Genomic DNA, 14,542 nt, shown 5'->3' with positions numbered 1-14,542 from the left:
GTCCTCCAAATGAATAGTAGTTTGGCGATATCTTAATTTCAGTCAAAGACAGGAGGGGAGCTCTCGTCTGTGCAGCTCCATCTTCAGCTCTGCTCCTCCGCCATGCATGTGCTCACTGAAATGCTTGGAGCGGTGCAAGCCAGATAGGACGGATTAGGCTAATGCACTTACGATGTCTTACACATTAAATGTGTTTACAACGCGTGAGGTTCATCCAGTGGAGGCTAATTCGAGCAACTCCAAAAAAGAGATGATTAAACCTTACCTGAGCAGAGGCAACACCTGTAATTCAGTTTCTCTTGTTTACAAATTCAGTTCTTCTGTAGAAGGAAATATGCCCACAATTTAACTAAAACATGGACGTGAACTTAAAATACACGTGTGCACATGGATGCTTTTCGTATTACGGAGCGTGTCCTCAGTTGTTTGGCTGCAGCAGTTGGTTGGACCGAGGCCGAGTCTTTCAAAGAAGTACATTGGTGGATCTAATCTGGGACGTATCTCTGTCATTAAAAAGTCTCGGACATCACTAATCATTTATTTGAAGAGCCCTAAGAGCATTCTATCGGCTCACTGGTAATATACTTTTCTTTTAGTGTTACTTGTTTTGCAGTTGCTCTTGCTCTAGTTTTATAATGGCACCGACCGTATGTAAGGATTTGTTTATTTTTTAAGTGTGTGTAAAGATAGCCCATGTATTTTCAAATATATTTAAATCACTACACTCGTATCATAAACCTTAAGTTAAGTGTAAGAGCAGTGGTTGAATAAGTAATCAAATATTTTTTAGCAATACTACAATTTAAAAGTACTGTGTTACAAGTTTTACAAAATCTTACTTAATTAGAAGTCGGTAAGGGCTATCAACAAAATACACTTAAAGTTTAGGGGTAAAAGAACTCGCTATGCAGCTCTTTCAGTGAAACATAATTATATAAAATACTACTAGATTATCATTTGTGATGTGTTAACATGTAAGCAACATACACATGTTGTAACCGGATGCATTGGAGGTAAAGGAACTAATTATATATAATGTTGGGTGGTTTAAATTTCTGTATAACAATTCAATGTATTTAACGTGGTCATATTTTAAAAATATGACCATATCAGACAAATGTCGTGGAGTAAAAAGTAGCCTACAACATTTTCACAGCACTTTAAAATACTAATATTATAGGTAACGTACTGGTAGGACTACCTCAGAATTGCAATAGTAGCCTTCATGTGTTTAGTTGCTTTGCACCTCTGTAAAAACTGAGCTCCAAAACAGGAGCCAGAGCCGTATAATGAAAATATAAAGTATTATTAATTATACGGCTTTGGTTGTAGCTAATAGAAGAACGCTATTAGCTTTCAGACTACATTTCCCATGATACCCTCGTCGACTGAACCCTCTCGTGAACCCTTATGATACTGCTCGACAACACGTCCTCCTCATTTAATTCGTGTTTGACTTTTCCTGCTTTACATACACAATTAAATAACAACGGTATCTCAACGTTCGACTCTCGCGCTCTCTCTCTCTCTTTCTTTTTGACTTATGTTTATGGCCCGTAAACGAGAGCGTTAAGAGGACAAAAGCCGAACGAGCCAATGGGCGGACGGTTTGTTACGTTGTCGGATATTTTTCCCAGGATGGAAGGTGGGGCGTTACACTTCAGAGGGAACTGTTATTCCTCCGTGTGTTTTCCACATTTCTTGTCAACGGGAGTGCGCAGGTCTTTGTAAAAAGCGGCTCACGTTCCCGTGGTAAGGTTTCGTTTTAAACGCCCCGACAAACGGTTGGACGTCAATTTCCGGGAAGCAGCCAGGGTCGTTTGTCAACACTCTCCTCGGAGGGGGGACCCGTCCGTCAGACAGACATCAACGTAAGGGGTCCTTGAGGTGGAGACACAATATGCGTCAATAACGTTTAACGTTGTTAAGAATTCAGGATTGCAGGAATGTTACTGAATAGATTAATGCCATGTATCCGTATTGTGAGAAACGTACAGTGCTGATAACAATGAGCTATTCGTTATGCTTTTTATTTTAATAAAGGGGAGAAATGTACCTCGACCGTTCGCAATAATTCTCAGTCGTGCCTCTTTTCATGCACAATCTTGTAACTTCTCACCACAGCGTCCTCTTGATGTCCGCTTCATGCTGTTAGTACTATTGTTGTGTTGTTAAAGTCAGCTACATGTTACACGCTAAGCCACTTGTGTGCCCTATTGTAGGTCACTATCTTATCAATGCTGATCAAACCCCATGTCGTTGAGAGGATCAGCACGGATGCCTGTTCAATCTCAGCATTGTATTCCTCTGTTGTTGTTTTTTTTTCCAGGTGTGATTGATGGTCGCCCAACAGACCCAACAATGAAAAAAAAGCCTTGTAATCCGCTGCGTCCCAAACGCAGCAGGCGGGTCGGTGCCAGCAATGAATCTGCCACAGAGCCGGGCACCGTGATCGGCTCCAGAGCCCAACCAAACTCTAAAACTGTCCCAGAATCAGCCTCACGAATCAGGAACCTGGCTATGACGCAGCACAGCCACAAGCTCCTCAAGTTCATGAATGAGGACCGGACCAGACAGAGGTTCTGTGACGTGTCGGTGTCTGTGGGCGGGAGGCTCTACAGCGCCCACAAAGTGGTGCTGGCCCATGGGAGCAGCTACTTCCACGCCGAGCTGTCCAAGAACCCGGCTACAGCGCACGTGACTCTGGACCACGTGGAGGACTCTGTTTTTCAGCACTTGCTCGGCTTCTTGTACACCTCCGAGTGCGCTGTCGCGGAGACGGACCTTCCGGCTCTAACTGAAGCGGCCCAATTCCTGGACATGATGGATATACTAAAGCTGCTGTGCGAAGAAGGGGACAACCACCCAGTACGTGTGATCCAGGCACAGAATGAGATAAGAGGGTCGCCCGAGGTGGAAATGACCTCCAGCGACTCGCCAGCAGGTGACACAGATATCCGGAGCCCATGTTATGTTCAGTGCACCGTGTGCAGTCGCCAGTTTACCACTGAAAACTCCCTGCAGATCCACGCGGCCGAGAGTCACCCTGACGCACATCTGGAAACCTCGACCGAGAAAGAGAAGACGGCCGCCCAGAGAACTGGCACCACGCGGAGATCGGCCCGCAGGAGGAGAACACCCACCAAATATCAGAGAGACAATGTGGAGCACACCATCAACACCGTGTCGCAAAGAGTGCGAGATGAAGGAGGAACGGAAGAAGCAGGACAGTCGATCGCGGGAAACCAGTTGCCCGAACTGGACGCGAACGAGACATCCAAACCAGCTCAGGGGGAGGATGTAGCGGACGAGGAGGAAGAGGACGCAGACGCGAATGAAGACGGGTTTGCCCAGAGGAAAGTTGCTGAGGTTTACGCGGCAGACGAGAGAGCAGGTCTGCAGGTTGTAGATGTAGAAAGGGCAGAGCAGCAGGCCGACGGAGAGGTGAAGGGTCATGCTCCAGCGGCAGGAAGCTCTACCCAGAGTCCAGTGTACCCCGAGGGCCTGGCTCCAGTCATCATCCAAACCTCCAGCAAGAAGATTCTCAAGTGCCCCAAATGCGACAAGACCTTTGACCGCGCAGGTGAGAAATATGGGAGTACGGGTCTAGATTATTAGTGTTGTCATTAATGTTTTCTCACAGCATCGTGTCACGCACTCTTTCCTGCATTTTCATAAGGGAAGTACGAGAGTCACACCCGAGTGCACACAGGAGAGAAACCCTTTCAGTGCGACGTCTGTCTTCAGCGCTACTCCACCAAGTCCAACCTGACCGTGCACAAGAAGAAGCACTCCAGCGACGCTCCATTCCAGAAGAAGGAGCACAAATGCCCCTTCTGCAACAAACTCCATGCCAGCAAGAAAACCCTGGCCAAGCATGTCAGGAGGTGAAGAACAAAGCTTGGCCTCTGGGTCCACAAAGTTAGCTCTGTAGGAAAACGTTGTTAGCGTGGCTAAACCTCTATCTTCACTCTCCTGCCAGGTTCCATCCAGACCACATCCAAGAGTTTCTTACCAAGAGGAAGAGGAAGAGTGAAGGCTGGAAATGCGCTGTAAGGATTTTGTTTCGCTCATGTTGTCGTCTGATTACGCAAGCAGCTCTTAAGCAGATGATGCGTGACGATAAGATTTGTTTTGGTTTCTCCGCGTAAAGAGTTTTGATTTCGACATTCTGTAACGTTTGAACTCTTCTGAACCAGATTTGTCTGAAGACCTTCACGCGCAGGCCTCACCTGCAGGAGCACATGATCCTGCACACCCAGGACCGGCCTTTTAAATGCTCCTTCTGCGACGAGTACTTCAAGTCTAGGTTCGCCAGGCTGAAGCACCAAGAAAAGTACCACTTAGGTGAGAGATTTATGGTGAAAAGAAATTCTTAACCCCCTTAAATATAAAGATAAAGGAAATGAATATTCTGTGAATATTAGATATGAGTTTACGGTTAACTACAATGCCTGCTTGCCATTTGTGGAGGTTGGTTTTTGCCGGTAACACTCACACTCGCTCCCTCGAGAGTATAAACGAAGCTTTACATTTTACAACACTAGAGTTCGTATCCTCTCATTTTCAGGTCCCTTTCCCTGTGAGATTTGTGGTCGACAGTTCAATGACACCGGCAACAGAAAGAGGCACATCGAGTGCACGCACGGAGGCAAAAGAAAGTGGACCTGCTTTGTTTGTGGTAAATCCGTAAGGGAACGGTACGTCTCTGTCCCTAAACTTCCCACACATACCTTTTTTTTTTTTTTTTCTCTCTTATTTTGAAATGCTGAACTGCTGTAACCCTTGTGCTGCTTCGCTGAATGTGTTTTTTCTTCTTATAGAACAACCTTGAGAGAACACTTGAGGATCCACAGTGGGGAGAAGCCTCACCTCTGTAGCATCTGCGGCCAAAGTTTCCGTCATGGCAGCTCTTACAGGTGGGTCCCGCTGAGATTTGAAGAATGTGATTGTGAAAGTTTTTTTTTTTTTTAGAGTTGCCTATAATGAGAAAAGTGTTCCCTGGAACAGGCTCCACCTCAGAGTCCACCATGACGACAAGCGCTACGAGTGTGACGAATGCGGGAAAACCTTCATACGGCATGATCACCTGACCAAACATCAGAAAATACACTCCGGTAAGACAAACAGCTGCTGGATTCTCAGGCACCAGGCACCGTCACATCAGACTGTGGCTTTGTCTCATTCACACGTTTCATTTGGTTTCTTGTCACAGTACAGTACAGTGGGAAATAACGAAAGGCTTCCACTGTCTCCAGTCAGTAATGACTTTAACTGAACCCATGTGTGTTACAGATGAGAAAGCACACCAATGTGAAGAATGTGGCAAGTGCTTCAGGCGCCATGATCACCTGACGGTCCACTACAAGAGCATTCATTTGGGAGAGAAAGTTTGGCAGAAGTACGTTTTCTCATAAATCAGTAATTTTTGTTGTAATAGTGTTTCTCTTAGCTTCCCCTTTTGTGTGTCTCCGTTTAATGAGGACTTTTGCTCACAGGTATAAAACCGCTGTGCATCAGTGTGAGGTTTGCAAGAAAGAGTTCAAAGGAAAGTCCAGTCTGGAAATGCACTTCAGGACCCACTCAGGTAAGGAAAGGAATATGTCACTGCACATGTATGAGAACAGAAACGTGTCAGTTAGGTGCTTTAGGGGCAACCGGTTTATTATCTCAAGGGTCCGTCCACTAAGCCCCGCCCCACTTAGTTACTGTTCTATTCTACCACGGCACATAATGCAGTTTAGAATGATAATTGTGGCAGATTTACTACTCAAAATCACTTTTAGCTGCTAACTGGCTACAAACATAATATCCTGATATAATAATGAGGCTTAAGGTGCTTAAAAGTCAACCTTCTTACCAGTTGATGGTCCATTTACTGCAGGATAGTAGCTAGTTAACGTTGAAGCAGCGTATCGCATAGCATGGTTTTATGTTTAAGTCTGAGAATATGACCTCAAATACTCATATAGCCTGCCAAATATGAACGGTTTGATTTCTACTGTTAAAATATTATTTACACACAAATTGATCTTCTGTTTCTGAAGACATGTTATGCAATTTATTTTGAGTATTTTACTTCTAATTTGAATTATTTGCTTCAACCAGTTGCCTATTTATGGCAGTCTTATTCTCAGATGTAATGTAATTTATCTAATATGTTCTATAGATCTTTGTTTTTGATAAAGTGGGGGGAAAAAGTTGATTAAATATTTTAAAAAATACGTTAAAAAACGACTTTATTTCCTTACATTTCGTTGTTGAAAACAGACGCACCTTGTAGTCACAGTACAAGACGATGTTCAGTACTATACAGCGTCACCACATTGTTAAAATGACGTCATTTAAAAACGATAGAGATACACAAAGTGCAATAGAAATGGCTTTGTAAACATACCTCTTTGATGTTCCCTCGTGACAGGAGAGAAACCCCACAGGTGTCCAGAGTGCAACCAGACCTTTCGGATCAAGAAGACCTTGACAAAGCACATGGTGATTCACTCGGACGCCCGTCCCTTTAACTGCCCCCACTGCAACGCCACCTTTAAAAGAAAAGACAAGCTCAAGTACCACGTCGACCACGTGCACAGCACCCGCTTCACTGAGCAGCAGCACCACGGCGCACTCGGCGACGACAAAATAGTCTCCCTTCCTTTCGAGGAGCCCTCGAAGGCGTACTGCGCTGAACCCAAGTCGGCCCTCCAGAGCAGCCCGTCTCCTGCGAACGTCTGCGTCCCCGTCACTTTAGTTCCCGTCCAGATGGCGGGCGGAGCGCAGGCCGACCCGAACGCTCTCGGGGCCTCCTCCCTCTCCTCCCAGACTCACAGCGTTGTGAGCATGCAGGCTCAGGGACAGCAGCAGAACTCTAGCTACCAGGCGGCTACAGACCTGGCATTCTTAGAAAAGTACACCCTCACCCCTCAGCCCGCCAACATTGTCCACCCCGTGAGGCCCGATCAGATGCTGGACCCCCGAGAGCAGTCCTACCTGGGCACGCTGTTGGGACTGGATTCGGCTTCCTCCGTGCAGAACATCTCTAACTCCGATCTCACGCACTGACGCTGCGCAGCGACACCTGGGGAGGCACCGTCCAGCAAACCGATTTCAAAATGAGAACGGAAGCTACGGCGTTCACCACTGAAACACACTCGCACTTCAATACAGAGGACAATTACGCACAGTGATTACATCTAAGACGAGCATGGGATAACCTTTGATGTTCAGCCCGATCTCAGGAAATTCACGCCTCAGTCACCAAAATGAATATGTTCACGTGGCATGTAGAACAAGAAGAGAACTGTGTCTTTAAAAAGGTGTCTTTCTGTTGTAGCTGAAGTAAAACGATGACAAATGTCACCGTGACTCTATGAAATGGAGAAAACACAGGTGTGGCAACATTTTTGTACCAAAAAATATGAGATGAAAACAAAAATGTGAAACGTTACGAATGTCAAGGCTGCCTCTTTCTTCAGCGTATAAAATTAAAAATTCTGTTTTCCGATCGCTGATGTTGGATCATCTCTGGTTCAAAGTGACTTCTGGTTGTGCAGAATAACTTGAGTTTTTTTTAAAGAGACAAAGCTTTTTGATTTTTGTTGATTGACAGAAAAGTAATTGATGTCAATTTGGATAAATCATCGGAGTAATTTATCTAGTAAAAATATTAACTTGTTGGTTGTAACTTCTTGTTTTTGGTTTTAGTAACTTATGATAAACCGTCGCTGTTTTTAATAAATGAATTGGATCACCAAATAAATAAATGAATATCCATAGATAATATAAAATAATTGCTAGTTGCAGCCTTGTAATGCTGATTCAACTTTAACTGTGACTTTACATGTATTGTAATTTGGGTTATTCCTGTACAATATGTCACTCTAAAGTTTTTGGTTTTGTAATTTTTCACTCATGCAGTTTCCAATGACCAGAGGTCGACGTAGTTATGTATGTGTGCAAGAACCTTATTTTAAATACGGACGTTAAATCTGTGAAATTGTATTTAAAAAATGAAATGACTTGTTGGACGAGATGGATTATGTTGCCGTCGCAGACGTTCGTTCACAACTAATTGTTTAATAGTTAAATTCCAAACGGTTAATCTTCACATTCTGAAAGAGTGGCAATGCTCTTCTCTAACTTTCTCTCACGATCAATAAAATCTGATTTGAAAATATTGATGTTCGTGAGTCATGTGGCTCGTGACAGACTGGCAGGATGTTCCCCACCTGGAAGAGTGTCATGACTCTGAACAGGAGAAAGTGGATTTGGATGAACGTTGGATGAATTTAGACACAATCTACAAAGAGTAGTGTTGAAATTCAAGACTTTATTGAGACCTTACTTTTTGCAGCTTTAAGCATGCAAACAAATTGCTCTTGTACATTATTCACAGATCAATATGAAAAGTCTGAAATGTTTTTTGAAAAACACATTTCTCTCTCAGGCTGTTTTTCAGCAAATCCAAAAGGTAGCAGTGTCTTCCCCTTGATGATACAGCCTTAGCAAGTATTCTGGTGAAAAGATTTTACAAAACAAAAACAATATTGTAAAATACATACATAAATAAACAGTAGCGAGACAGTATCGGCGTAAACACGGAGTGACTTAACACTCACCCAGTATAGATTCCACCCGCCACAACCTGCAAAACAAATCGCACAGCAGTGAATGTGGAGCAGCTTATTGACTTCTCATTGGGAGGTGAAGTCTGATATGTGCATTATTAACATATCAATATCGATTATCGTCAATACCGGTTTATTGTGACATCCCTAAGTGTGATCGTGGATACATCCACGAGTACAATGAGAAATCAGTGAAGCACTGTAAGGGAATAATCTTAAAAGCGATACTTACATTCGGAAAGGTCCAGTTTTCCATGAGTGCACAGACCCACAAAATAGTGATCCGTCCACCACTTGGGCTTTTGCACACATGCCAATCTCACCGCCTCACCATTTTCTACGTATTTAACTCCAATGTTTATTAATTCAGGATATCGACCGGTGTCCACTGAACAGAAGTTTTCTGCACAAAAAGAAATAACATGGTTAACTTTTTCCCCTCCAGTCATCTTTTTTGACAGACCTTTAGAGGCGACTGGTTTTTATTTCTACCTCTGCAGAAGGGTAGTCTGGACCACGTGCCATCGCTGAAACACACCACCTTCTCTGGACCCACTAGTTTGTACAAATTAACGCATTTGTACCGCAAAAACATTTCATTATGTTCCACAATGGCGCCATTTTGAACTACGGGGCGTTTTCCACAATTTCTGACTGAAATAGAAAAATAAAATAAAATTAATGGAGGTTTCTGGAAACAAATACATTTGAAGCTGCCATAACAAACTTATTTTTAAAATTACATCACACATCATGATCTCCCCAACGCTTCACCGAGTACAATTTGAAGATAGTAAGGTTGTACTCGCAAGAGAAAACTGAATTATCTTTATTCATATCTGTATGAATATATTCATATCGTTTCCTACTACCAGCAGATCTGTCGTTTCCTCCAGATCCAGCATGTCCAGTCCCCGGTCTACTGCCTAAAATACAGTAGTACATACATATTCTATAGTGACATTAGATAAATCAATACACCAAATCATAATCAAATACAAATCAAGACCACCTGCAGATTGTGGCCCTCTGCCAGGTGATGTGGTGGTGTGCTCCCCATCTGTTCCCTCCACTGCAGAACCGTCAGGTCCAGTACCAGGTCTGGTTCTTCTGACTGGGAGAAAAAAAAACAATCACATTTACATGCAATACATTCACTTTCATGGATCGTAGTTTTCTTAAAAGGTCCAATAAGTACGAATTTTAGTTGAAAAACATTCAGAAAATGAGCTACTTTTTTTTTTGACCACTTGGGGGCAGCAGAACAACACTGACATATTACCACCTTTTATCAGTTGCTATCTACGCATACAGCAGACACAACATTAGCAATCATTTGGAGATGTTTAGTAAAGTTTTTAGTTTTTTTTCTTGGGAGGTAATGCACCAAGAAATACAGCATTGTGTGAACAAAGGCAACGAAGAAGAAAACTGTTACGAGTAAGCAGTTTGAAAACAGTTAAATAATTATTAATAACGATTAAGTTTAATAAACTATATATTCACCGTTTATTAATTATGTTTATTACAAAGTGTCAGCCCACTTACTGCACACGGGGCCTTCAGTCCAGGTTCCAGTGAGGCAATAGACAGATTTCTTGTCGTCTGCTCCCTCTACAGTATATCCATCTTCACATTCATACTGCACTTTTGTATACTCAGCAAAGACCTCCTGGTGTCCCTGAAAAATGATGACGGCATGAGGGATTTGAGGGGGCTCTCCACAAGCATTGATGTTTTCTGAAGAAAAAAAGAAGAAGAAGAGGGAAAGGATGATTGGTGGAGCTGGTGAGAATTCAAAACGTAAGAATGAATTGTATTGGTTTTACAGCTTGCTGGTGTAAAACATCTTGACAGACTCACTCTCACAGACCGGCACAGAGGACCATATTCCATCGTTACATGTGGTTGTGACAATATGGTCTTTGGGGTTATATCCTTCATTACATGCTATCCTGATTTTGTGTCCATCCTCATGCCAACCATTTGTTGTGTATATTGCGTTGGGGATATCTGGTGCAATGCAGGCTTTTTCATCTGAGGGGATAAAAGACAAACATTTTACCACGCTGGCTGTCTTTAACATCTTTTTCAATTTGATTTATTACAGCAACAAATATCTTAAAATATTAAGAATGAGAACGCTCCACTGCCTTGAATCTGAGTGAAAAATCTGAATTTTCAATAATTTTTCATTCTCGGAATTAAATAATCAACACTATCATTCAGATATGTAACGTAGTTTTTACTCTGTAGCTTTAAGACACTGTAGATAGAGGACTTCATTCTTTTGAAGTATTTATACATTGTATGAATATAATAAAGTTTTCCAAGGAGTATTGAGAAAAAATATATACATATTATAGGTGACATACAGTTTATGCTGAAAAACACGTCTGAATACTTTCTGCATCTCAACACTTACCTATACATTGTGGTTCTGGAGACCATGTACCATTTTGACATGTGCTTGTCGCCCACCAGCCCTCCACTGCTGGTTTACGTCCGTTATCACAGGCATAAGTGAGCTTTGCTTCATGATTATACGCGTCTTGTTCAGGGACCAAATAACCATCATTCAGTGTGGGAGCTGAACAAGGCTGATCTGACGTTTGCACTAAAATACAACAAACAAAAGCGCATATTAAACATTTACCAAAATTAAGATGATTTTAAGTGACACCGTTGGATGTTCTTACCGTGCAGCACTCCTTGAAACCAAAGCAGGAGAACAAATCCAAGATGTCTTCTCACACACATTTTGTCACGAATAAAAATCACCAAGACAAAGCCGAGCGAAGAGCCCAGTTTAGATACGGACCGGTTAATAATTGTTGAGGGCATTTCCCCCCAAAAAAGTTAAGAAACAGTAAACATTACGCTGAGTTACTGGACACACAAAAGTCAAAACAGGTTTTGTGTACTCAGGTCAGATCAGTCACATTTCGCTAACGTGTCTTTCTCAAATGAGGTTCCTTAAAAATATAAAAATAAACAGATCAACATTATGTACAACTGTTGCTTCATTTGCTCTCTTGGTTTTTAATCAGTTGTACAAAATGGACATATCTAAGAGGGTTGATCGTATTCTACAAAAATCATGCTCTTGTTATTTTACCTTTGTTAATTTGTTTAACGCAGAATGATTCATTTCATTTGTCAGACAATGTTTTAAAAAAAAAAAAAAAATCTATAAAATCTATATTTACAGTCCAGATTCCACTGGATAACACAGGCTGTGATCAGAGGTCAGTATCAGGGAATTACAAAACACAGTAACTAGTAACTTAAAAAAACAGAATAAAGCAAACAAACGCACATCACTTTCCATATTAGCTGTTAGTCACTTATTACTTACCATGAACAGTTTGTCTTTGAGCTCCAGCCTTAACTTGCTGGATCCTCATGTTCTCTGCATCGTGTCGTTCAGTCCTAAAACTAGAAACTCCTCATAGAAGACATTTGTACATGTCAAAGTAAGAAAAGCTGATTTGGCACAGATATTCATAACGACTCCAAATCATTGCTGAGACAATACAAATAAATGTCATTTTATTTCTTTATATTATCCAACGAGATTAAAAAAAGTCTCTTCTTTCATCTGTGACGGAGCTTCTGATGTAAAATCTTCTTGAATGATTGCCTTTGAATTTTTACTTTAATTGAATACTAGTTACGGCCTATATAGTGTGCCTAGGGGTCCACAGGAAGTGACATAAAAAGGTGATGGAGAACCTTGGCACAAAAGTTGAACAAAAACCAAGAGGATAAGGCAGCTGCAATTAGTTACATTTATTTAACAGGATAGATGAACAAAAACAAACCAACTAAAAAAGGAAGCGTGGCCGTCAGAGGAACAATACTGAACTCCCTAACTAGTCACAAAAACAGGAGAAAACTTTACAACATAAAAAAGCTTCCATTAAGTTTGAACCCCAGGTATGGCAGCACAAATGCTCTTGGCAGCAGCAACAGCAAACCCACAGCTCCACGGGCCAAGAGTGAACAAACAGGGGTAGGAAGAACACTGGATCTGAGGGTTGATATGCAGCTCCACTGATGAAATGAGGACTCTCAGGTGTGGGTGCTTCAGTGATCACCAAGGGGCGTGGCAGACCTGAAACACAAAAGAGGCATCGTTAAGTCAGGGGGCGTAACAATGGGTAAAAACAAAATGTCCACTTTACTACTACAACTAGAGGACAATCACTTTGTAACTACACATTCAATTTGGATAAACATTCTTCAAGTAGTGTTTTATTGGGCCTGTCTGTCATATAGCCAACACAGTTATGTGTTTAGTGAAAGGACGATCACACTTTATGGTTCAAAATACAAAGCCAAAAATGTTTGAAGAAATCAAACACACACTTTTCCAGCATATTCAAAATGTATTTTCAATTGTTTTCAATCAGTTTGACTCGAATCCAAAGGCATCTGCAGCTTCTCTTTCATAATCTGGCCTTAGCAATAGTTCTCGTTGCAAGACATTAAACAATGGTTATAATACTTGTAAACACCTTAAGATGGAAGAGAACACCAGTTGTGTATTTCTAATACACAACTGATGTATTTCTAATTTCTAATGTTTCAACCTTGTGGCTTTCATTTTCTTGCTCTAACAACTGCGACAATCAGCTTGCAGATACACATTATAACGCTGTATCTGACCAACAAAAACGTGTCATTCTGTTGAGACGTGTTGGGCAGGTTAATACGAGTTCATAGATATCCTTACATTTGGTAAAAACTCATTCTTTCATTAGTGCACCGTACATACGTTGTGTATTGAGTGCTCTACATTTCTAAACAATGTGCAGTTTATGTGAAACACAAATTCTCTGTCAAACTTTTGACTTGTTAGACCTCCAAACCATCCGTGGGGAAAGAACTCTGACCATTCAGCTGAATTATTCTGAGTTCAATAAAATACGACAAGACATTTCAGAGCTTTCTCATCACGTTTATTTCTCACAAGGAAATGAATAAGATCCATTTCCACTACACCAAACAGGCTAAAACAACGGTGCTATCCGTGTTCACACACACTTTCACATTGTTTATTATATTTATTTCACATTTTGTAAATTTGACAGCGACAGCGAGTCAATGGAGGCATCTCTCAACTGCCGATGCTTCGTCTCAATGATAGATTGGAGACAGCGAGAGAGATTATTGACAGCGGCAGTTAGTTAGACTCTGACCTACTAAACCGAATCAATATTATTTAGTTTAGCCATCATTGGCTTGAATCACACACAGCTCTAAAAAGTCAGGGGATCACCAAAGTTATTACAATTCATCAACAGGAGGACATGAATGTCTGTACCAAGTTTCATGGAAACGCATCCAAGAGTTGCTGAATATATTTCAAAGTAGTGGATCGACCCACAGCGACTGTACAACCATGGGGTAAACCAACCTACACATTGTGGTATATGAGACGCTTTACCATTTAGACACGCGCTTGTTGCCCACCAACCCTTCACTGTTGGTTCGCGTCCATCATTGCTAGGTATAGGTCATGGGAGCACTACACGACGGTGTTGCATGTTGTGCTAAAATACAATGATAAGCAAAATGATTCTACAAGTGATATTTATTTTCAACAGATATCAATGGTTCTTTGTGAAAGTATTCAATATTCTCACCAGGAAGTGCTCCAGGAAACCAAATCAGAAGACCAAATCCAAGATATCGGATGCGCAAGATAAAAGAATGAACTCATCCCACGACAAAGTAGAGCTAATAGCCGAGTCCAGATCACACCAGCAAATACTTTGCTTTGGTGAAATCTTTGAAGGTTTCCTTACATTTTGTACACACTTCATATGTAGATTGAATAATCTCATGCAGTATGAGTGAGTTACCTCCATCTGCTCCTGTTGGGTTTAGATTGAGACGGATAACTCTCTTAT

The 14,542-nt window shown here is 41.7% G+C and overlaps 2 protein-coding genes across 4 annotated transcripts; one reads left to right on the top strand and one right to left on the bottom strand.

Moving 5' to 3' along the window:
* The first annotated feature begins 1,398 nt into the window (after positions 1 to 1,398).
* On the top strand, positions 1,399 to 8,173 carry zbtb41 (zinc finger and BTB domain containing 41). 3 transcript variants are annotated; one of them, XM_068701499.1, is made up of 11 exons: positions 1,399 to 1,871; positions 2,330 to 3,583; positions 3,680 to 3,887; positions 3,983 to 4,052; positions 4,200 to 4,347; positions 4,571 to 4,700; positions 4,824 to 4,919; positions 5,011 to 5,117; positions 5,296 to 5,401; positions 5,499 to 5,587; positions 6,422 to 8,173. In XM_068701499.1, the coding sequence occupies exons 2-11, from the start codon at positions 2,362 to 2,364 to the stop codon at positions 7,057 to 7,059; spliced, it is 2,814 nt and encodes a 937-aa protein (XP_068557600.1). In that variant the 5' UTR covers positions 1,399 to 1,871; positions 2,330 to 2,361; the 3' UTR covers positions 7,060 to 8,173. The 3 variants fall into 3 exon arrangements, with proteins under 3 accessions (XP_068557600.1, XP_068557601.1, XP_068557599.1); XM_068701500.1 differs by having other exon boundaries at positions 1,814 to 1,887; XM_068701498.1 differs by lacking the exon at positions 1,399 to 1,871 and having other exon boundaries at positions 2,254 to 3,583.
* A 133-nt stretch (positions 8,174 to 8,306) lies between these two features.
* LOC137866194 (complement factor H-related protein 1-like) lies at positions 8,307 to 11,429 on the bottom strand. Its single transcript, XM_068701934.1, has 10 exons — positions 11,324 to 11,429; positions 11,050 to 11,241; positions 10,488 to 10,661; positions 10,173 to 10,364; positions 9,637 to 9,738; positions 9,497 to 9,550; positions 9,117 to 9,278; positions 8,857 to 9,027; positions 8,616 to 8,641; positions 8,307 to 8,510 (listed from the first exon to the last, which is right to left on the bottom strand). Exons 1-10 carry the CDS (start codon positions 11,382 to 11,384, stop codon positions 8,499 to 8,501), a joined length of 1,146 nt encoding a protein of 381 aa, XP_068558035.1. The 5' UTR covers positions 11,385 to 11,429; the 3' UTR covers positions 8,307 to 8,498.
* Between the last annotated feature and the right edge of the window lie 3,113 nt (positions 11,430 to 14,542).

This window comes from Cebidichthys violaceus, unplaced genomic scaffold, assembly GCF_023349555.1.
Source record: "Cebidichthys violaceus isolate CVI_PGR_0920_01 unplaced genomic scaffold, fCebVio1.0.p SCAF_8, whole genome shotgun sequence".
Lineage (NCBI taxonomy): Eukaryota > Metazoa > Chordata > Actinopteri > Perciformes > Stichaeidae > Cebidichthys > Cebidichthys violaceus.
The sequence above is the reverse complement of the archived record's forward strand: the minus strand, read 5'-3'. Positions and strand labels throughout refer to the sequence as shown.